General features: G+C 54.5%; 5 protein-coding genes across 5 annotated transcripts; 4 read left to right on the top strand and 1 right to left on the bottom strand.

Annotated features, from left to right (window-relative positions):
* Positions 1-4,553: 4,553 nt before the first annotated feature.
* On the top strand, positions 4,554-7,920 carry V2A60_003329 (uncharacterized protein; the record flags this gene model as incomplete). Its single annotated transcript, XM_083254665.1, has 3 exons — positions 4,554-5,342; positions 5,447-6,040; positions 6,091-7,920. The coding sequence occupies 3 exons, from the start codon at positions 4,554-4,556 to the stop codon at positions 7,918-7,920; spliced, it is 3,213 nt and encodes a 1,070-aa protein (XP_083110791.1).
* Positions 7,921-11,597: 3,677 nt separating this feature from the next.
* V2A60_003328 (uncharacterized protein) lies at positions 11,598-14,075 on the top strand (the record flags this gene model as incomplete). Its single annotated transcript, XM_083254664.1, has 1 exon — positions 11,598-14,075. The coding sequence occupies one exon, from the start codon at positions 11,598-11,600 to the stop codon at positions 14,073-14,075; it is 2,478 nt and encodes an 825-aa protein (XP_083110790.1).
* A 683-nt stretch (positions 14,076-14,758) lies between these two features.
* On the top strand, positions 14,759-16,081 carry V2A60_003327 (SSH4 family protein; the record flags this gene model as incomplete). The annotated part of the gene is made up of 1 exon (XM_083254663.1): positions 14,759-16,081. One exon carries the CDS (start codon positions 14,759-14,761, stop codon positions 16,079-16,081), a length of 1,323 nt encoding a protein of 440 aa, XP_083110789.1.
* A 418-nt stretch (positions 16,082-16,499) lies between these two features.
* Positions 16,500-18,401, top strand: V2A60_003326 (uncharacterized protein; the record flags this gene model as incomplete). Its single annotated transcript, XM_083254662.1, has 3 exons — positions 16,500-16,561; positions 16,649-16,706; positions 16,827-18,401. The coding sequence occupies 3 exons, from the start codon at positions 16,500-16,502 to the stop codon at positions 18,399-18,401; spliced, it is 1,695 nt and encodes a 564-aa protein (XP_083110788.1).
* Positions 18,402-18,953: 552 nt separating this feature from the next.
* Positions 18,954-22,926, bottom strand: V2A60_003325 (uncharacterized protein; the record flags this gene model as incomplete). Its single annotated transcript, XM_083254661.1, has 2 exons — positions 18,954-22,670; positions 22,720-22,926. The coding sequence occupies 2 exons, from the start codon at positions 22,924-22,926 to the stop codon at positions 18,954-18,956; spliced, it is 3,924 nt and encodes a 1,307-aa protein (XP_083110787.1).
* Between the last annotated feature and the right edge of the window lie 399 nt (positions 22,927-23,325).

Raw genomic sequence — 23,325 nt, 5'->3', positions numbered from 1 at the left:
CGTTTGTCCTCTAGACGAAACAAGACACCGGGAGTAATGCAGCGAATGAATGCACAAACGGATGAATGAGATTCATCAGTGCATAGCCATTACCTGGAGTGGATTTGTGTCGCGAGGGCCTTTCATTATTGTCAACATCATCATCATCAGCATCAGCATCATCCACTTGATTCCCCTTGAGCATGAATCAATCTTGCAGCACATATCTTGACTGATTGGTTGTGAGCTGCCATTGTTCTGGCTGGACAAGGCGGATCCCTGCCCAGCCAGGTAGTTATTATGCAGGCTCGTCTGCTGGTTTGTGCTTCCGTGTACGGAGTATTCCGCATTATTCGTACCTTTATGACAATGGCGGGCAGTTTCACATCATGCTCACCCAGACTGCCAGGGCTGTTGAAAGATTGGCCGAGTCGATCATTGTGTCTCAAGGTTCGGACGATTTCAAAATCTGAAAGTCAACTAGTTATTCGTGTTCCACCTGACGCGTCTTGGAGGTGCCAAACACGCAAAGTGAGATATTGCAATCCGATCGCCGAGCAACTCACAGCCCATATTGAATAATTCTTTTTTTCCCTTATTAATCTGGTTCTATGCATCTCTCTCACCTGGGGTAGATTTGAGCCCAAACCAAGGGAGGACGATGGTTCGAACTAGCTCCAATGGTTGAGGGCAGCCTCCCTTGCGTACGGAGTACGGAGTACAGAGCCTTCATTTTGAACTCCTGGCTGGCCTTGGCAGATGAGCAGACGATGCCACACTCGACGACCCATCTCAGACTATTGCCCTCGCATAGACTACGATCCGCGGCGGTGGTTGAGAGCCGTCAGCGCTGATTTTTGTACAGCCTCGCAGTCCAAGGCACATACGAGCAACGGCTTCGAGAAGGAAGCGTGGAAGGGCGCCCTAGCCAGGTAGAGATCTGTGTGTCCTTGCTGGGATCGTCCCACCCAGAGCTGGAAAAACAATAGCAAGGCATATTTCGTTGCCAATTTTCCTTTTCCTGTGCCATGCGCCAAGCCACCATGCCATCATTGTGTGGAGAGGAAAAGGGCACGGCATGGCCGACAGGTATTACCAATTTAACCAATGACCCCGTACCCAATAGTAAACGCGGGACTATGATAATAGGAATATGAGTAAAAACGCAACAGCAATAACGAGGGCATTGAATCCGGTGCTATCCGGTGCGCTAACTACCTCCAGCGCAGCCAGCACCAGGGAAGAACGGCAATAGCCTGTGGGGGGGAGGCGGCGCCGACGTGAAACCGCATGGTAAATGAATGAGCCACGGCATCTCAGCCCTCGACAGCGGCGCGGCCGGCCGGGCGACCTCTAAGTAGAAAGGTGCCCTGTCGCGTACGGACGAGTGGGATTGGGTTGCCGATCACATAGATTACGAGGGCAGCGGTGCAGAAAAAGAGATGGGGGTGAGACGAATCTTGAGGCGGAATTGGCTACCAGTGCAGTGGATGACGGGAAATCAGACACGGCAGTTCAGTTTACACTTGCTTGCCTGCCTCCCTCCCTCCTTCGGCCTCTCTCTCTCTCCCTCTCTCTCTCTTTCTCCGGCTAAAGATTACTAGGAGGATGTCGGTCGGATATCCACGAGGGCTTGGAAGAAGCAACAATGTGAGTGAGAGATGCCGGTAGTGCAAGATGTCGAACTTGGTGCAGAGTACTCAGTAATTTGATCTTGTTTGAAAGGAGATGCAAGAGACATTGTAAACGAGAGACAAAGCTTGGAGATGGCGTTTGGCTGGCTTCCGACGGGACAGCGCTGGCTGGGGTCACGTAGAACAAGGAGAAACCATCGACAACGCCATCGGCTGACAGTTGAGGCAGCGATTCTTGTCTATTGGAGCAAATACCTGAGAGCGGGCTCGGGCTGATGATGACCGGCTGGCCGCTGTTTTGGCCGGGACCATACTTACGCAAGGTCGCGCCGCTCCTTTCCACCCTTTCTCCTCGCCCCGAAAGGAGGGTGGTTCACAGAAAAAGTGACAAAGACGACGCGCGTATGTACCTAATAAGTAGGTAGGTAGGTAAGTAACTCGGGTACTTGAAGGCTTTCTGTCATTTGTTATCATTTTTTTTTCTTCTCCCCTGCAAGTACATGTATTAGTACCTACCCGATGCCGGCGTCTTTGGCGCTGAGCTTGTCTCGAGTACCTATTCACCAAGGAGGACAAGGTCAAAAGACAAAGAGCCCGACAATAGGCAAACTCCAGATGGTACCTGAAAAGACGCTGGAGATGAGCACAGGGCCGCCCGGCCCACTCGGTGCACGGCTCCGTGATGCTACCCAAGCAGGGCTGTCGTCCACTTTCAATGGGCTTGGCTCAGCGGTGATGGTAGCATCCCATTTCTTATTGTATATGTCTTGGCCATTGTCGCCTCTAGAGGGAAAAAAAAGAAAAGAAAAGAAAAATCACTGAACAGAGTGAGGTGACATGTGCCAAGATGCTGGATAGCAACCCATTGAGCAACTGTAGAAGCATCATGGCCAAATGTCGTGTCAATGGTCCCCCTCCGCCTTTGGTTTCAATAGCTACGTACGTACTTGCCAGTACATGCGTTATACAAGTATCCTGGAGCTACATGATAATGCAATTTGCGATGGTCTGAATTCCCGTTTCGCCCTTGAATTGATCTCCTCTTTTTTTTTCTTCCCTTTCTCTTTATCTCTCGCCCCTGCGACCTTTTTGTTCCTTCGGTGCTTTCCTCTCTTGGTGCAAGTCTCGCCAACATCCACCCCATCTCTTCAGTTCTCGGGTCTTTTTCTGTCAGCCTTTGAAGAGTCTCTGGGAAAGACGTCGACCGCCGTTGGCGACATTGACAAACTCGCGAGGTCGTGCCCCCGAAGCTGCCTCGGATCCTTTCCACGTGTTCGGGAGTCCGAGTGACGGACTGGCCCGGATCAAGCCTGGAAGTTTGGTACTCTGACATGTACGTCTTTTCTTTTCTTTTCTTTTTTCCTCAAGAAAGTCCCCCTCCCTCCCCCAAGGCGCGCGCGCGCGGAGCTTGCACGCTAAGAAGGCTGTGGCCCCGGGTCTAATCTCACGGTTGTTGCGACGCACTGGCGTTGTGCAATGCGTGGCGCGCGCTGTGTGTCGTGTTCCTGATCCTCCCTGTCAGTCCTTGTCATCTACCATCCGTTCCCTGCTATTATCCATCGCCTGTTCCCCTCCCCTTGGCAGCTCGTCTCTCAATTCGCGCGTCGCCCACGCACCCACCCCAAACCCCAAACGCGAGCCCACCTGGAGTGGTGGTTGTTGCTGGTGCTGTCATTGCATTAATAAAGCAAAAGAAGAAAACAAGAAAAAAAAAGTTACTCCGTGGACTAACCGGCACATTGAATTTGACAGCTGAGAGCGACTCGTGGGTGTGCCATCAGGCCCCAGACGAAACAGACCGACAATCGGTGCAAGAGGTACTTGCGCAACAGTATCATCGCACACCAACCACGCGCCCGCCCGGTACACAGTAAAAGGCTCGTTGCGCGCGCGAGCCATGCGCTGAAGAGATAAATATTTATATATATATTTTTTATTCATGCGCCTGTTCTCTGGGCGTTGACTTGTCCCCGCCTCTACCACGGGCGTCGTTTGTTGTTGTTTGCAACGTTCATCGCTTTTGGCACCACCCCTGACAGCTCGCATAAGGATACCGTGGTGGAGGAGCGAGATTGATTCGTCGCCGCGACTTCGCGCCGAGCCAGCCCAGCCCAGGATACTTACAGTAAGTTCTTAGTACAGCCAGTACTTACTTACGGAGTACCTAAGGTACCTTACTTAGTACTTACTTACCTAGGTACCTGCCCGCCTCTTCAACGTACTTCAGACTTTTGAAGTGCTTTTCACTTTTCTCAGTACTTACTTAGTACTAAGTTGGGTATCAGAAAGGCACCTGCTTGCCTAGCCTAGGTACCTACCTACTTACTTATTTACTTGCCTTCTTGCGGGGAACATCACCAAGGTGTCTATCTACCTGCGTCGTACCTAGGTACCTGGTTTCCAAGGAACCTTTCCTTACCTACCTTAGTACTTAGCAGGGACCTACCTTGGGGAGCTTCAGCGCCCTTCACAGCACTTGCGGGACCACTTTTTAATCTGGTACCTGGTTTACCGCTAAAAAAGCGTGCTGGAACTGCTGCTTTTAGCATCAACTCTGCCCCCCAAAAGGCGCCGCCCTCCCAGAGAAAAACGCCAGCTGCTGGTCCCATCACCTTGGAGCCCTCCCTACCTGCCTTGTCCTCCCTGAGGCTCTCCTCTCCTGTTGATCCTCAGCGCCAAATCATATCGCATCAACTCAACTCTAACCGCCCAGCTGCACACCGGGCATAGTCGTTGCCGGTAGACGCCCGGCCTTGTCTTCCCACGAGCAGCTTGCCCCCCTCTCGGCCGATTCCTTTCTTCATCAAAGACACGGCAATCTCAGTCTCCGTCTGTTTTTTCTTTTCCTTGCTGCCTTGTCCCTGCGCTCCCTTCCTCTCGCAACAACGCCCCGTCCTGCGCGTCTCCTCTCCACGCCGCTCGTCCGCTGCCTCGACAATCATGTCGGCCGCCCTGCAGACGTCTCGCCATCAACCACCCTCCGTCCTGGCCTCGTCGCCTCTTCCCTCACCCAGCAGCCGTCAGTACATGCCTGCGCACGCTTCTCCGACCCGGGAAACCTACGGCTCGCATCCCATCTCGCCTGCATCTCAGTCCTCGGGTCGCCCGCCTTCGCGCAAGACCAGCTCGGGCGCAACCGCTCATCCCAACGACATCACCACTACCCTCGCCTCGAGATCTACCACCAACGCCGCCTTCAATTACAACAGCCCCCAGCCCGGGTCCTCCGACCATTCATCTGGCATGGCTCCCTCGGCACCGCCCCGGACCTCGTCCAGCCACCAGAATGGTTCCTCCCGCAGATACACCCCTGAGAAGGTCCCCGAGTCGAACAGAAGCGATCATCGTCACGCTGATCAAAATGGCCACTATGACTCTCCCAAGGCTCGTCGCACGCCGCCCTCCCACATTGCCCACCAGGATGCCTCCAGGCAAACTTCCAGTCGTGATGGTCGCCAGCAAGAGACCGCCATGCCCATTCGAACGCATCAGACCGAGACTCCCAGACGTACCACCGAAACACCTGACAACCTCGGTCGGATCATCACAAACCCTGAAGAGTCGAGTTACCGTCCAAGCCCATCGGGAGACAGCGCGCCTGCCCCTTCGGTGCCCTCGGGATCTCCAGAAGAGCGTCGCCGGCGACAAGAGCACCCGAGAAGCCACAGGACCTCGAAATTCGGTGACTTCATTCTCGGAAACACCATCGGCGAAGGTGAATTTGGCAAGGTGAAGCTTGGTTGGAAGCAAGACAGCAGCGTTCAGGCATGTTCCATTACACAGTCCCATTGCACCCGTCGTCTCCGGCAAAATCACTAACAATATTACCGCAGGTTGCCATCAAGTTAATCAAGCGCGATACTGTTGGATCGAACCCGTCGCGTCTGGCCAAAATTCGACGCGAAGTCACCATTCTCCGCGGCCTCCACCATCCCAATATTGTTCGATTATTCGACATGGTTGAGACCGATAGATACATTGGAATAATCCTTGAATATGCGTCCGGCGGAGAACTCTTCGACTACATTCTAAACCACAGATATCTAAAAGACGGCTCTGCCCGACGGCTATTTGCTCAGCTCGTGTCTGGTGTCGGCTATCTGCACAAGAAGGGCATCGTCCACAGAGACCTCAAGCTCGAAAATCTGCTTCTGGACAGTAATCGCAACATCATTATTACCGATTTCGGCTTTGCCAACACATTTGACCCTCATGAGGATCTCTCAGAAGAAGAGGAACTCAATCTGCAAGATCGCGAACAGGTCAAGCGCCTGGGCCTTGACAGGATACGGTCCAACGGCATGCGCAAAGGCGACCTCATGCAAACCAGTTGCGGATCTCCCTGCTATGCTGCGCCCGAGCTTGTCGTCAGCGACTCCTTATATACTGGCCGCAAGGTTGACGTTTGGAGCTGCGGTGTTATTCTAGTATGTGTTCGGCGTGTGATGCCGCCTAGTCCAATGCTAACCTAATTCAGTACGCTATGCTTGCTGGCTATCTACCCTTTGACGACGACCCTGCCAATCCGGAAGGCGACAACATCAACTTACTGTACAAATATATTGTGACGACACCCCTCACTTTTCCCGAATACGTTACTCCGCATGCTCGCGACCTTCTCCGTCGAATACTCGTTCCCAACCCTCGAAAGCGTGCTGACCTGTTTGAGGTTGCACGGCACAGCTGGCTCAGCGAATACGCACATGTCGTAGAGTTTATTACGAGCTCAACCACATCTCCATTGGACGTGCAGAATGGCAACACTGGCATTGAGGATTTTGACACACCCATGATGACGCGCAGCGCATCGGTTCGCGAGGCCGCCAAGCAGCGATCCCCTCAGCCTGCCGTCGGTGGACTCTCCAAGGCTCACGCCAAAATCGATTCTCCCATCGACTCTACACACCGCTCGACCAAAGATGCCAAACGCCGCACCGTGCAGGTCGAATACGTCGCACCGACGACACAGACCCAGCGCGGCACCGACGAGCAAGGCCGGGATCTCGCGGCCACATCATATTCTGCGCCTCACGAGAAGCCCCTACCTGCTGAACCTGGGTCAAGAGACAAGTACAGCCGTGCTGGGCAGCAAAAGCCTCCAGTATCCATAACCTCTGACAAGCGCGGAGAGGGTCGAGTCGGAGCTGACAATGCTTACCTGGCCGCTTCGGGCTCAGGCGCACGACCCCAGACAGGAGGCTCCATGCAATCTACTGGATCCATGGGCCTGCAATCCAGAGTGCTCAACTACGGTCAGCCCGCGCCGCCCACTGTCGAGAACACCAATGCACAAGGCCGCATTCAGCAACCAGCTCACCCTGAAGACGAACTGGCAGGGCACAATAGTGTGGCTGTGCCACCCAAGTTTGCGCGCGTATCTGGCTTCAACGATTCTCCTCGTCCTGTTGGTGAGGTCCGTGGCCACAAGCGCTCGAGCACACTGGGCGATCTCGGTTCCAAGATTTTGGGCCGCAGCGGCTCAGTATTTGGCAAGAAGGGCAAGCGACCGGAGCCTCAGATGGCGGAGAAGAAGAAATATCCTCCCATCAGCATCGCCAACAACATGGCTGGTGAGGAGCCTGGTCGAGCTTCCATGGATTCCAAGTTCTCCGGCGGTCGCCGCTCATTTTCTCTCGGTCTCGGTAAGAAGCGCAGTGGCAGCATTGCGCCTTCACAAGGTTCCGAAGAAAAGAGGGACAAGCGTCGATTCTCTCTGCTTCCGGCATCATTTTCCCTCAAAGCGATTGGTTTGGGCAAGGACAGTGGCGAATCGACTCCATCCGATGCGGGCTCGCGGAACGATTTGCCAATCCAGGATCCTCGAGCTGATCAATTGCGAAACTTGACAGCTCCAGGCGATGCCAGAGGCAGCACTCCATTCTTTGACGAGCTACCTGCCAATAACAATAACTTTGCGAAGCCACCGACCAGTTCCAGCCCCAACCATCAGCGGTTTCAGTCCGCGCAGCTGGACGGGCGCAGCGTCGATGCGATTCCTACGTACATTCGAAGAGGATCGCAATACAGGACCGGCTCACAATCGCCTGCGGACATGCGGCGACCGCCCACGGAGCCTCAAGTAGGGTCATACCGCTCCGGCTTACACACGCCAGAAGGCTATGATGGCCGTCGGGTCGGAACCAGCGGTGGGCACCCGCACCGTGGAACGCTCCAGAAGAGCAACAAGCGATTTACGGATGCCTACGAACAAGACGGATTTCAGGGACACGAGGGCAGCAGCGGTGCGGCCAAGCGTGTGATGGACTTTTTCCGACGACGCGGCAAGGCTAGAGGCGGCGACGAGTGAGCAAGAGAAGAGACCAATCGGTAACGACGAACTCATCCACGGGCTCGAGAACTCGATGCAGTATCCATCTAGCGTCGTGAACGTCGCTGGAAGCACCATGCCTACGAGCTGGCTACCAACATGCCAGTTCGGGCTGTCAGCTCCGGCCCACGGCCGCCCGGCCTTGAGTTCCGCGATTCTCCACGACTACCAATAAACCCCCCGATACGATGTACATATATACAAATGACAAAGGGCCATACATGACCCTCGACTATAGTGGGCATGACGATGAGCTACGGACGATTGTGTTGAGAAATGCATGCGAAAGTCGAGATGGAAGGCGCGGATGGAAGAATAACAATGGCCATTTCCAATTTGGTTTGGAATTTTCATATTATTAACGGGTGGTTCTTTAAATGGCATTTCCTATGTTGCGCCGGGGTTCACGCACGCTGCAGTCTGCAAATGGGCGGAGAGCGGTGGGCGATGCCTGCGGGTATCGAATGTGAACCGAGGTGGTTGTCTGCATTTTGTGGTTTTGTGTTCTTTTTCTCCTTGTGTTTTTTTCTTTTGGCTTTGTCTATTTGTTCCTGATTACGGCCTCTCTCCTCTCCAGCATGCGTCCTCTGAATTATTTTTGGCAATTGTTTTTGTTACAAGCAACGTAGAGACAAGAGAAGTGATACAATCAGCATGAGGGAGAGGTGAGAGGATGAGATGCCTTTTTTTTGTTTTTTCTTTCCATTTTTGGCTGTTGATGTTTTCCTTTTTTTGTTTTTACCCCTCTCTGTCCGCAAGATGGTTGTGCTTGTTCAATTACGCATGGTTCTATACCTGATTTTGAGAATATTGTGAGCATTAGCGATGCGATAGGGTCAAGTCTTATGATAAAAGAAGAATGAAAGTTCCCATGGTCCCTTTTTTGTTTGCCCGTTTTCTGCCCCTTTGCTGTTTACACAGGCCGAGACTTGGAAGATTGAGAGGTGTCGTTGGTGTCTGTCCTTTTGTCCGCCTTGTAATGTTATAGGAATTCTGCATCTGAAAGAGGATCACTGAAATCGAAGCTGTTGTGCAGTGTTTTTTTTTTGATCTTTTGCTTTTGGCAGTGGACTCTTGACCGTGGTGGTTGAAATGTAGTCGCGTGCTTGTAGGTCGAAAGCGGAAACCGTGACAGGAAACCGATAGGAATGGGGGGAGGGGGGGGGGGGAGAGACCTGGGGACTGACACTAGAGATGGCTGAAAAAACGAGGCCTTGTATCGGCGGGGGAGGGGAAGAAGCGAGATAACACGGGAATGCGCCTGAGTTGGGATGTGCAGACTACGACATGGTGACGTCTCGGCGGTAGCCAGGTTGCCAGGTTGGCGTGATGGGTGGCCGATGTGGGTGACACTTGATAGACGTGGGGAAAGTGTTCCGATAAAGTTTGAGGAGTCGTGGTGTGTGATCTGCAGATGGACCGAGCGCATGAGAAAAAGGTCCTCAGGAAGCCGGTTTGAATGACGCCTCAATAGATGCCGAGAGTTTATACAAGGAAGAGAGAAGGGAGGAAAACGAAGAGAATGGCGAGAGAGTAGGCATCGTGTATGTGGCGGAAGGAATATTTCCTATGACGAGGTGTGTGGGTGACCACGGGCGGAAACTACATGGGTCATACGTGATATTCAGAAATATTGAAATAGTATTGAGCTTCTTTCTTCCTTCCTTCCTTTTCGTTTCTACTTGATGAAATTGATAGCTGTTGCTTACCTTGTCGTTTTCGAGTCGTGTCTAGGTCGCAACGTGACGCATGCCGGACGGGCCGGCAACCACCTTGACAACTCCGCAGAAGAAGGGGTGTGTCGAGGTTTGGCGGCGGGTTTCGCACGACGGCAAGACAAGGCTACTGATACACGTGTGATTCTGTCTTGTGTGTGTGTGTGTTTTCTCGACTTGCATCCGGGAGGGGGGGTGGTTGTTGTTCTTCTTCACCGTGCGGGTTTGGTCCGACAGGGTGTGCGACGGAGTGTATGACTCCAATCCCGCGTCCTCTTTCTTTGGCGAGCTAGAAGAGGAGGAAGACACCGGCCTCGGCGAGTGAGTGAACCCAACGACGCCTGGCTTCTTGGGCCGGGCTCCTCTTGGTGTCCGATAGCGACTTGCTTGCCCCTGCCCTTGCCCTTGCCGCATAGACGCGCAAAGGTGCTGCTGGAGTTGGATGGGCCCGTGTTACAACTAACAAACCAGTTACAACATAGTGATAACTAGCCCGTGACAAGAGCCTCTGACATGCTCTTTTTGACTGGTTGATTGTTGATTGCACTGGCTCGAGCCCACACTAACAAGGTTCCCGGTTTTTTGGGCTCTCCACTTTGCTGACGCTTGTTGTATACCTAGGTACCAAGTAGTGCTTCACTGCTTGTATGCTTCTCGTGGTCGACGACGACGTCATTTTTTTCTTGAAGGATGCATTGCTAATGACCAGGCTGCAGGGACACTTGGTTCTATTTAAAAGTAAACAAGTAATAAACAATGATACAGCTTGGTCAGGCATGGGAAGGGGGGGGGAGCACGAGGGGGGGAGTGCCTAGCTGCAGGATGCAAGCGAATCGAGCGAATCAAGCTTAAATCACGTCAGCGCGCAGACCAAGATAGATGAGGCGGTGCAGATGTGTGGCACAGCAGCAAGGCAGCAAGCATCCAGGCCTCTACTCAGTAAGTACTTACCTATGCAGCTATGCTATCCTGCCAATTCCGTAAACTGGGACTTGGGCTGAGCCAGTCAGCAAGGATCATGTTTAAATTCGCCATCATCCAGCAATTTGTAGGACATGGCTAGCCTTTTGAGTTGCAGGTTGGTCGGCGGGCGCACCACCACGACTGTATTTTAAGTAGCGGGCAAAAGCAGGTTTGACGTGCGTGTACGGAGTACGTGGTACTTACGGGACTTGCGAGGTGGCGCTGGAGGCCACTACTTGATGCGCCACTCAGGCTGCTAATTCAGTGCGAGTACCAGTAGGTACGGACTTAGTACTCACCCGGACTCAAGTAGCTGACATTCCGTCATTCCCGGTGCCACACTGGCAGATAGGTAAGTACACGTACTCTCCGCATTAGTATGGTCGTGACGGAAAGTGTCTGCTTTCTCATCTTGTTTGTTCTCCCTCTCTCTCTCTCTTTTGCTCGCCTTTTTTTTTTTTTTTTTTTTTTTTTTTGACAGTTACATCATCTTGATCAACATCTTCTTTCTTTTCCTTGTCCCCTGTCTCACCGGCCCTTGACATCACAACACACCACCATCCAACTACTTGGGGTCAAGGGGTGTACCTTGCAGCCAAAAGTCTTAGCGTCGACCTCTGCAGGTGCCTCCTTCCCTCCTGCCTTGGCTTGGCTTTGACACCTCGAAACCTTGTCTATTTAGATCCCCCACATCGCATCTTCCTTTGCTTTCCTTGGCCTCTTGGCTTCTTCTTCATCCCTCCCGTCCCTGTTGCCTTTCCTTCCTCTCCCTCTGCAACATTGTGCGCCTCATCAATCTTTTATATACACGCTCCTAATACAGAGAGTAGCTGCCTCGTGCTCCCCTTTTCTGTCTGCTGCGGCTTGTAGAGTGACCTCGCTCCCTCACTTGGCTCTTCTGTCCCATCCACCTCGTCCCTTCTCAACCACCAACAGCTACCCGCCCTCTCCTTTCTTCTCCTCCCCAAAGCCTCTTCGATGAAGGAAGACTCTCCTGTCCCTCCCGATATAGATGGCCAACCGTCTACCTCTGCAACCACCACCAACCCCGGACTTCTCGGCTCGGCACCGTCCCTTCGACGTTCCGGCCGCATCCAACCGTCGCCCGGCTCACTAAGCACCGACGCGTCGGCCCTCTCCAACGCCAATACCGCCGCATCCAATTCCTCTCGCCAGGAAAATGCCCTCGAACGCGCTTCTACCAGCCCTGTCCCTGGTTCCCATGCCGTCTCTCGCTTCCCACACGGCCTCGACGGCCGCTCCCCCAGCGCTCTGTCTAGCAACAATCTCTCATCTGTCGCATCACCGCAAGACGAGAGTCAGGGGCCTGTCCTAGACACCAAAGAACACGCCCTCGACACCCTCAACAGACAAAACACCGACGACGCCAATGGCACTCATGTCAGCGATAACATGGACCCGCCTCGCCAGCGCACCTTCGTCCAGGAAGCTCGTAGAACCTTTTGGCTCGTCGCCACCCACAGCTGGATGAACCTGCTGCTCGTCTTTGTCCCCGTCGGCATTGTTGTTGCCAACATCAAGGGCATCAATGGCGGCATCGTGTTTGCCATGAACTGCATCGCCGTCGTGCCCCTCGCCGGTCTCCTCAGCCACGCCACCGAGTCTGTCGCCAGTAACATGGGAGACGCTCTCGGTGCCCTGCTCAACATTACCTTTGGTAATGCCGTCGAGCTCATCATCTTCATCATTGCCCTCTCCAAAAACGAGATTCGCATTGTCCAGGCTTCCCTTCTCGGCTCCATCCTTGCCAACCTGCTCCTCATTCTCGGCATGGGCTTCTTCCTCGGCGGTCTCCGCTTCCGAGAGCAAGTCTACAACAGCACCGTCACTCAAATGAGTGCCTGTCTGCTCAGTCTCAGCGTCATCAGCCTGGTTCTACCCACAGCCTTTCATGCCTCCTTCAAGGACGACAAACTGGCCGACGAGCGCTCCCTCAAGATCAGTCGTGGCACCAGTGTCATCCTACTACTGGTCTACATTCTCTACCTGCTCTTCCAGCTCAAATCCCATGCCTACATGTACGAGTCAACGCCCCAGCACATTGTCGACGCCGAGGCCATCCCTGGTCCCGCTGCCGGCTGGCTCAACTCGTCTAGCTCTGACGAGAGCTCCTCGTCCAGCTCCGACTCGGACGACTCGAGCCGATCCAGAGACACTGTACGCAAGAGGATGCGCAAGGTTCTACGCCCCCGCCGCCGCACCAAGTCTTCCACTGCCTCCCAGGACGGTTATGACAAAGACGGCTCTTCCTCTCTCGGAACCGCAAACACCAGTCCTCAAGACGAAATAGGGCACTCAGAAACATCCTTGTCTAAACCTCCCTTCTTCCCCAGAATGCCTTCGGTAGACAATACGGAAGAGGCCATTGAAGAGGACGAGATCCCGAACAAGCATGGAAAAGATCATCGCCGTCGCAAGCATCATTCTGGCAAGAGGCGTCATAAGTTTTCTCGTCGCGGTGATGACCGTGGTAATGAACTCCCTGGCGATGGTCAACCCGCCGATAACGCTGTCGCCCCAACCCGCAATGATAATAATGAGCCCAAACGCGTCGACTTTGCACTGCCCAATAACGCTGTGGTCGCTGCTGGCGAGAAGCCGGTCGCGCCTCCAACCTCGGGCGACGCCGCCGCCCAGGAACACGCATCGTCCAAGCGCCCTACCTTTCAAGCTCTCCGAACCATCTCTGTCCGAAACCTCGCCCCCACGGTCTTTGTGCAGAAACCTGATCCTGCAGAGTTGTTTCCCGCCCCCGCCCCCGGTCCCGTTCCTCGCGTTCGTTACGGAATTCGCCGCACCAACTCGCTTCCCGACAGGCTTTCCCAGTCTCAGCAATTTGCTCGTGCCCCTGGAGGCTTCTTCCCCGCCCAAGTTCCCCTGACAACTTTCCGCACTGGTACCGTTCCTTCAGCGGCCGATCCCGAGACCTATGATGATGGCCATCTCACCAAGTGGGCGGCCATCATCCTGCTCCTCATCACTACTGGTTTGGTTGCTGCTTGTGCGGAGTTCCTCGTGGATTCCATCAAGGATGTCACTGGCGAGTCGTCCAGCGTCAGCGAAATCTTCATTGGTCTCATCATTCTACCGATTGTGGGCAACGCCGCTGAGCACGTCACTGCCATTACAGTCGCAATGAAGAACAAGATGGACCTGGCTATCGGTGTCGCTGTCGGCAGCTCTATCCAGATTGCCTTGTTTGTCACGCCATTGATTGTCATTTTGGGCTGGATCATGGATCGTGACATGTCACTCTACTTTACGCTTTTTGAGACTGTCTGCCTCTTTGTTTCGACGTTTATTGTCAACTTTCTCGTCTTGGATGGGCGCAGCAACTACCTCGAAGGAGCACTGCTGTGTGCAGTCTACGTCATCATCGCCGTTGTGGCATTCTTCTACCCCAATCCCGACGAAGCGAGTAGCTGGGGCAGTTAAGCAAAGATGAAATCATTGGGTGAGGCAATGGATACATCCAGATGGAGATGACTTCCCTTTTCATTTCTCACGCGAGTAGAGATACTTTCCCTGTCTTGTTTCATTTTTTCTGCGCAGATTCGAGCTCCATTTTGAAGATTGAATAAAGGACAAAATGCAATAAACGAATCACTGAATAAATAAACACGCAAGCTTTTGCTACTTGGTCAAAATGCTGCACTGAAGCCGCCTCCGCCGCTAGTGATGTGATTTGGATTGTACATGTCATTGCCGCTTACTTAAAGTTAGTGGCACACAGACAGGCTTTGGTGGCGTCTTTGTGCCCCGCGCCCGGGGGAACTCCGCCACAACGAGGCGCTAGCTTGGCGGCCTCAGCCTCAACACTAATGAGCCTTGTCTACCTCTGAGTACTTTGTGTACATTGTAAAGCCGACGACCCAAGGCGACTAACTCAACCTCATTCTTTATTTTTCGTATATATTTCCCAAACTCCCCCCTCTAGCCACGCAGATCCTGTGAGTGCCCTAACCTCTCTTTTTAGCACTCTCTGCATTAGCGCGCCATAAAAAACCGACAAAGAAGCGAAAAAAGATAGCGGCCAGCGGATTTCCTTTGCTACGAGGCTTCAAACAACCTTTAGCAACAAACAGGCAGCAAACACCGGCCTAGAAAGAAGCGTCATCATGTGTTTCGGAGGGAAGAATGAAAAATCTGACGATCCCCCACCACGACCTGTCCAAAACTACCAGAATCAGAGCAACGCAAACGATACCAAAACGTCCACCTTTGCCAGCAACAACCCGTACGGCAATCGCCCCGACCAGAACCAGTCCGGTAACACCGGCGCGGGCAGCTCGGCGGCCGCCTACTACGAAGCACCGGGCCAGCAGCAACAGCAGTATGCGCCGCCTCCCGGCCCGCCACCCTCACACAGCCAACAGCAGCAGCAGCCGCCGCCGCCGCACGAAGACTATGCCCCTCCTCCCGGACCTCCGCCATCGCACAGGCCTCAACAGGCACAAGGCGACGAGTACGCGCCACCACCCGGCCCTCCGCCGTCCCACAAGGGCCGCGACAACACCGCCTGGATAGCGCCGCCGCAAGATGGCCCGTCGTCCTCGTCATCGCAGCAGCAGCAGCAGCAGCAGCAGCAGCAGCAGCACAACTGGGAGGCGGCCGTGCCGGACACCTCGCTATTCCCGCCGCCGCCGGCCATCTTTAGCGGCTACGACCGCTCGCCGGCGCACAACGCCACCGAGGCCGAGGCCGAGGCCGGCGAGGCCTGGTGCGCGCAGTACCCGCTCACGCAGCCCATGCAGCTGGACGCGGCCGGCGCCGAGGCGCTCCGGAGCCACAACTTCCGCCTCGTCGAGCCGGCAGGCTTCAAGGGCCGCCTGACCTGGCAAGGGCCCGGCGTCTGGGCCGTCGGCACCGCGGACGACGCCCGGGACTGCACCCTCATCAGCTACCCGCCGCTGTACGTCGTGAAGCAGCACGACCCGACGAGCACGGGACGCACCAAGACTGTCTACTACGAGGTCAAGATCGGCGGCGGCGGCGGCGGCTCCTCCTCCTCCTACTCCTCGGTCAACGTGGCACTGGGCTTCTCCGCGCTGCCGTACCCGGGCTTCCGGCTGCCGGGCTGGCACCGCGGCTCGCTGGCCGTCCACGGCGACGACGGCCACCGCTACGTCAACGACCGCTGGGGCGGCAAGGACTTCACGGGCGCGTTCCGCGCGGGCGAGACGTACGGCGTCGGCGTGCGCCTCTCGCCGTCGCGCGAGGCGGCGCACAGGGCGCGCGTGCAAATCTTCTTCACGCGCAACGGCGTCGAGGCCGGCGGCTGGAACCTGCACGAGGAGACGGACGCCGAGGAGGACCTGCCCGTCACCGGCCTCGAGGGCTTCCACGACCTGTGCGCGTCGATTGGCGCCTTTGAGGGCACCCAGTTTGAGGTTGTGTTTGATCCGGCCAGGTGGATGTACCAAGGCATTGAGAAGGACTAATAATTAACGTATGGGGTTGGGGGGTGTACGGCGAGCGCGCGCTCCTGTGCACTGTTTTGATTTCTATTTTCCAGGGAGATTACCAGCGATCTATCACTATTATAGAAGAATAAAAAATAAACACACACACACACACTACACCATGGATAACTTATATGGGATTACTCGGTGATACACAAAGGCGCTTAGATGTCACTCGTCGCGGCCCTTCCCCGTCTTGGCTCCACCCAAACCACTTGTGCTCACTTCTCCAAAAAGGTTATCGCGTGCCGCCCGCACGCCACTTGCTATGGCTCTCTGCAGCACCCGACAATCATCCTCCGGTCCTTTTCCTTCTCCTCGCACCTCACTCATCCGCAGCAACGCCCATACGTACTCTTCTCCCCTTCCCCTTTCCTGCGCGCGCGACGAGGCCATCATGACCGTCGACGGCGACAATGACCTGCTCGCCAGAGTTGCGGCCGGCGAGACGCTCGAACTGTACGTTCTAGTCCCACCGCACACGAAACGCCAGAGAAAACTCGACCGCGCGCGCGCACCCGTCGCTGTTTGCTAACCGAGCGAGAGAGAGAACAGGGACGCTTGGCCTGCGTTGCAGATTGATATACTCGCGCGTCTGGACAAGGTATTTTCCCCTCTTTTGGAGTCTTGGGCTTCATCTGTTTGTTGAACGGAGGGGAGACAAGAGAGGAAGGGTTTGCAAGTAGCTAATGAACAATGGGGGCGGTTCGCTCCCGTTCGGCAGATTGCGCACACGGAATTCTCGATCCCCGACCTGCCTCCGCCGCGCGAACTGCGACGATCTCTCGACAATGGTGATGCCTCGTCCTCGTCCCCGATGGCCGACCCCTCATCGCAAGAGGCCGATAAGGAAAACGCGCCGGTGCCTGCTGACGACGGCGACGGCAAGGATAGCGGGAAGAAGGCCGGAGAGGTGGAGGAGCAGTCTGCAGAGGCAGCGGTGACGGGCGATGATGCAGATACCGTCATGGAAAAAGCCGATGAGGCCAGCGCAGAGACGCCAGATGGTGAAGCATCAACACACACAAACGCACAGACAGAACCTGCCGCCGGCAACACCGCGTCAGAATCGATAACGGCCGACGACGGCAGCGGCAGCAGCGGCGAGCCAAAGCTCCCGATCCAGCTCGCCGCCATGCTCGGCGACATCAAGAGCCACATCCAGACATTTACTCAGGCGCCGCCGCACACGCTCCAACGCTTGGCCGAGCTGGTTTTGCACCCGCGCGCCCACTACCGCGCCCTGGCCACGTACCTGCACGCTGTCGATCGCGTTGTCCAGGTCACCTCGGGGCTTAACACGTATCCCTTGCCGCCTGCCATCCCCGACATGTCGTCGATGCACATCAACGGCGTTGATGGCAGCAAGGACCCTGCGACTTCAGTGAGCTGGGGAAACCCCACGATGGGCGTCTACGGCGTTGCGAACAGTAGTAACCACACGCCACCTGCACCCGTGGGCTCTGACGAGGCGCTGGGCGGTGCGCTGCTGACGCCAATCCCCTGGCTGACGCGGCGCAGCCCGGAGAGTGGCGACGCGGCGTCCACGAGCAGCGGCGGCGGAAGCACGGCCGGTGGCAGCAGCAACGGTGCGCAGATTCACAGCGAGGGCACCGAGACGATTGACGGCCCCAATGGCATGGGTAGCATCGAGACGGTGTCGGTGAGTGTCAACGGCGTGCCGTCAACGGGACACGCGCGCGGCGTCACGCAAGGAGAACTTCTACGGCAGGAGCAGCGCGCCGGTGTCGTGCCCGTGAGCCAACTGTCGCGAAACGGGGCCCACCCGCAGCACGCCTTGCAGCACCACCAGCTCCAATCGCAGCGCGAGGCAGGCGCCCACGGCGACGGGTCCGACGAGGACGAAGACGACGAGCATCAGGCCATGGAGGAGGATCGCCGCGCGAGCGCCCTCGAGGGAGGCGAAGACGACGACGAAGCGGAGGAAGCAGAGGAGGAGGAGGAGGTACCGCACGCCCGCGGGCCCGAGGAGATTGGCGTGGGCGACACGGGCCCCCAGACAGCCACGACGAGCTCCATGGGCGAGGGCGGCCTCGAGATGGAAGGCATAGACGTCGCGGCCGCCGTCGGCAGACCGCGAGAGGAAGAAGAACACCCCTCACAAAACAGACCCCCACCAGAGGACGAGGAGACGGCCGACAGGGACAGCAAGGAGGCGGCGGCCGCCACGACCACCGAGGCCGACGAGGAGCCGCAGAGTCCCGAGGGCGCGGGGACGAAGCGCGAGGCAGAGGATGCGGCAGAGAGCGAGCCCTCAAAGAAGATGAAGGAAGAATAACGATATTGCAGGCGTATCAAGACAACAACATATTTTTTTTAAAAAAAGGAAAAGCCAAGCGACGATTGTGATGATGGGTCCCCTATTTATTATTTATTTTCCCCTTTCAATTTTTTTTTGAACATGTCTACTTGATTTTTTTTTCTTTCTTCCCTGGCGCGAAGCAAGACATTGGGACGTTGCATCTGTATACTGTATTTTTCTCTTCTTTGCAATTTGGCCTTTTTTTTTCTCGCAAAAGTCTTTGGGGGGGGGGTTTCAAATGTACCTGTTGATACCAAGGAGAGCAAACAACTTCAAGACAACACAATTGATTATACCAAGTTTTTTTTTTGGCCTTCATGGTGAACGTATGTATGCACATGGTTCGCGTGTACAGCAGCGGGCGAGTGTTTTACTCGGGATATCAAGAAAAAACGTAGTTGGTGATATATATCTCATTTACACATTACGATAGCCTAAATGTACAATCCATCATAAAGAACACTACAGACAACAACGCGAGCACGCATGCACGCACGCACATACATACGAGAGTGAAAGAACAACGCGTTAAAAGATCTTGGTGATGCTCTCGCGTGAGATGACGCTGTTCTGCTTCTCGTCGCGTTTGACGCGAAAGAAGCTGTCGCAAAAGTCGCTGCAGCGCATGTGGCGCAAAAAGTCCTCGTCGTGGGTGATGACGATGAGCTGAAAGTTGCTCTGGGCCTGGCGGGCGCGGATGATGGAGTGCAAGCTCTCGGCAAGGCTCTTGATGTTGTCGCGGTCGAGGTTGGTGGTGGGCTCGTCGAGGGCAATGAGGCCACAGTTGACGCCAAACGACTCGGCCAGCGCCAAGCGCACAATGATGCTTGCCAGCACCTTCTGGCCCGCCGAGCAGCGCCCGCGCATATCCATCTCAGCGTCCTGCTTGACCATGCACAGTCGGTAGTTGTAGTTGCGTCGCCCAGTAGTGCCTTCGTTATCAGAGCGGATCAGGATCGTGTCAATATCGGTGCCCTGATATGTACTCTGCCACAGCTCCCCGGCAATGCGGTTCACCTCGGCCATCTTCATCGCGTGGAATTGCATCACGGCCTTGTCCACGGCCGCGCCGCATTGCGCCAAATCTTCAATCGCGGCCTTGGTCGTCTCAACTCGGATATGCGATTCTCGGTACTTTTGCTTCGCGTCTTTGTAATCCATTTCCCACTCCTTAAGAAGACGATCCAGCTCCTCATCTTTGGTCTTCATCGTTCCCATGACCGACCCTCGTTCGGCAAAGAGCCTATTGGACTGGTTTTCAAGTGTGCGTGCTTCGCTCTGCAAGCGCTCGTAGTCTTCGTGTGCGTTCCGATCCTCCAGATCACCTATCTCTTCCCGTAGAACCTCTAGTGTCCTCAGGTGCTTGCGATAATTGAGATTGTCATTGATATTCCTTTTTGTGCTTTCGCCATTGTCGATATCCTGCTCCAGCTTGTTTGTTCGCTGCGTCAGCTCTGCGATTTCAGTTTCTGTTGTTGTGATATTCTGCTCTAGAGTCGCAATGGCCCTCCCATTAGAAGCCAGATTGGAGGCACCGCCGCGATCCTCGTAGTCTTGGATATCCGACTCAATCATCTTGAGTTCATTGATTGATGTGGCGACAGAGTCTCGATTTTCGGTAATGGCTTGTTCTTTTGCCCTCCCGCGCTTCAAAGTCTCATCGCGGATAGAACGTGCTTCCGTGATTCGAGGTTCAATCTTCTCCAGCTCCTCATCCGCACGTTGGATAGTTTCTCGTTGATGGGCTTGCTCTTCTTTGAGTCGGTGTATCTGATCTAGTAGATCTTTCTTTTTATCGAGTTGACCTGAAGTGAGACTTATCTTATTTCGCAATTCGCTCTTCTCCAATTCGAGCGCATTGATCTGGTCTCGAGCTCGCTGCCTGTCGTTTGTGAGTTTTGCCACTCGATTTTTGGACGCACGCATCTGCTCCGCAACAGTGCCCTGGAGCTCATGAATCTCGTCAGCGCTGCGGCCTGTACTAGCGGATTGTTGTTGGGAAGCAATGCGCTCCACTTGGCCTTCAGACTCTGAAATAGATCTCAGTGTCTGGGAAATGTTGTTGACAGTCTTTGACATGTCATCCATATCTCGTTGCTTTTCTTCCTCAGCAGCAACAGCGGCATCGTGTTCCTCCAGCAGCCTCTCGGTCGCTTCATACTCGCTTTCGATAGCCTTACGCTCATCACGCAACTGAGGAAGTTCCTTGCCTAGCCTCTCATATGTATCGTACTGACTTCGCACGGCAGTTAGGGATTGTAATGTAGATGAAGCCTCGCTTAGATCTTGCTCGGCCTCGGCCTTCGTTTTGGAGTTCAGGTGTCGGTCTATCTTGGCGCGCAACCTGTCGATGCTAGCAGCCTGGCTGTCGTCAAAGTGCCGATCACAAAGAAGACAGGTCTTCTTTGCATCAAGTGCCCGTTTGCATTTGGAATAGTAGTCTTTGAGGGCATCAATGAGACTGAGGTCATCTCGCAGAGTCTCTATCTGCTGTTCTGTGGCCGATACCTCTTCCGTGTAATCTTCTATCGCGGCTGAATCTCGCACGTTCTGAAGCGCCGCGAGGACTCGCTTCTTGCACTCGTCCTGGTCTGCCTGTTTCTGTTCGTAGGCTTCCTTGACCGTCTTGAGCTTGAAGTCTACCCTAGCTTGCTTTTGACGCGCCTGCTCCTGGTGTTGGCGAGCTTCTTGAAGCGCTTTATTCTGAGCAGCAAGTAAGGCTTGAAATTTGGCTTCGAGGTCCTCTGGGGACCAGTCGCCGCCAATGACGTTGTTCAACTTTGGTGTCCAGGTCTCGGTCAATGTAGCGAGCTTGAGTTTGCGATCAGAAAGCTCCTTCTTTCTAAAGTCTAGCTGGGCTCGTTCGGACGCGAGGCGGGTGCATTCGATCAGTTCTCTTCCTAATTTATCACTTTCGCTTTCGAGCTGCCAGAGTCTTGTGTTCTCGTCTGAAATCTGTTTGTCCCAAGCTACCGTCTCAAACTCTTGCTGAGCTCGGGAAAATTTGCTTGCCAGTTCGCCCAACTGTCCGTCGAGAACAGCCTTTAAACCTTCATCGACGTCAATTGATGACGCCTCGTTCTGCAGCACAGTCGCTCTCTTTTCTATTACGCCCTGTCTCTGCTTGGCAGACACTCGATCTTGTGTTCGAGCAGCCTTTTGTCCCTCAAGCTCTGAAATGGTAGTGGATGCTTTGTCAAGCTCCGCCGCATTTTCTTTCTGCAGACGCTCCAGTTCTCGCTTTTTCTCAGTGAGAAGCTTTTGGATTTTCTCATTGAACTGTTTGATCAGCACATCTGTTAAATCGTCGTCGTAGCCGCGGAATCCATGCCGCTGGGCAGCCTCTTGCACCATTTCCATTCGCATCTTTATCTGGCGCTCGTTCTTTTCCTTATCCGACTGGTGTTTACCATGCTCAGCAAGCTTGGTGGAAAGATTTTTGCGAGACTTGGCAAGAGCTTCTTGGAGCTCGGTGTGTTGTGTCTTGTTCCGGCACACCTCTTCACTTTGACGACGCATACTCTCCTGATATTGTACGAGCTGACGTTCCAGAGATCCATCGTCCTCGGAAAGCTCGTTAAATGTCTGCCGTAATTCCTCGACCGCCTCTTGCCGGTATTCGAGCTGTTCGCGTTTATTGGTGAGATTCTGCACGATATGTAGGAAGCTGGTAGCCTGCTCGTGCTTCTGTCTGATTCTATCCTGCGTGTCTTGCATGTCTGCCGTGATTGCCTCGCATTTTTCGCGAGCGGCTTCTATCTCGGCTTGGAGACTGGTCATGCGCTTCTCAGCCCGTTCACCTCGATCCTTGTTGACCTTGTTATGGGCCTCGTCGTTTTGAAGCTTGCCCAATTCCTCCACTTGCTTCTTTCGAAGAACCTTGAGGTTCTCGATGGCTTTCGTGTACTTGAGTGCTTCGAATATTTCGTCGAATCGCTTCTTTAGGGCCGATGGTTCGCTCAGAGGCCACAGAGACTCGTCTTGATGACAGAAGATGACGGCATCGAGAATAGCAGGGGAAACACCAAGTCGCTCGGGGATCATCTCGTCGAGTTGGGCTTGTCTTGTCGAAGTGGTGCTTCTCTCACCATTGTTGACCACGACGAGGGAGCAATCGAGTGTCTTTTGCGAACGAGTCGTCTTCTTCACTGTCAACTGCAAGCTCCTGGTGGCAACATGTTGGCGGTCGTTGATGGAGCGGAACTGAAGCTTGACCTGAGCCATGACCTCTTTTTCACCGCACAGCTACCCATGGATTAGTGATTGGCAGGAGGCCCGAAGAAGGAGAACACACCTTCGGGTCATGGATGAATGCACCGCCCTTGCTGTTGGGCGGAAGCTCACCAGTTGTCGCATACTTGAGGCATTCGATGATTGTAGTCTTTCCGGAACCATTGTAGCCAACGATGAGGGTCAGCGGGGTGTTGAACTGGATGGCTTCACGACAGGCCGGGCTAAAGGACCGGACGCCGGAGATGGAAAGTTTTTCAATCCGCGACATTTTCAATGCCTGAGCCTGGAGGGGCGAACACCATGTGCATCCAAGAACGGGAGCTGGCAACGAAGCATGAATAGTTAACTAATGACTGACCTGGTGGTTTCTGGTGTGGGTCAGATCTAGGCAAGCAAGTTACTGGTAGCTAGAGATAGGCAGAAAACGCGGTGCGGACTACGGCCACGCGTTAACAGTGATGCGTGCTCACGTGCTACCGGCTCTTGTGGCGAATGATACCTAGAAGCGTCCAGTTCAAAGTATTCGAGGTAAATTATTCGCAACATGGATATTTATAGAAATATCCACATATATGTGTACATATTAACGAATACACTGCACTGGAGGCCCAAACGCTTAGCAAGACGTACTTGGTTTACACTAACGTGATGGCATCAGGTATAGCGT

Source organism: Cordyceps javanica, chromosome 2, assembly GCF_051103115.1.
Source record: "Cordyceps javanica chromosome 2, complete sequence".
NCBI lineage: Eukaryota > Fungi > Ascomycota > Sordariomycetes > Hypocreales > Cordycipitaceae > Cordyceps > Cordyceps javanica.
The sequence above is the reverse complement of the archived record's forward strand: the minus strand, read 5'-3'. Positions and strand labels throughout refer to the sequence as shown.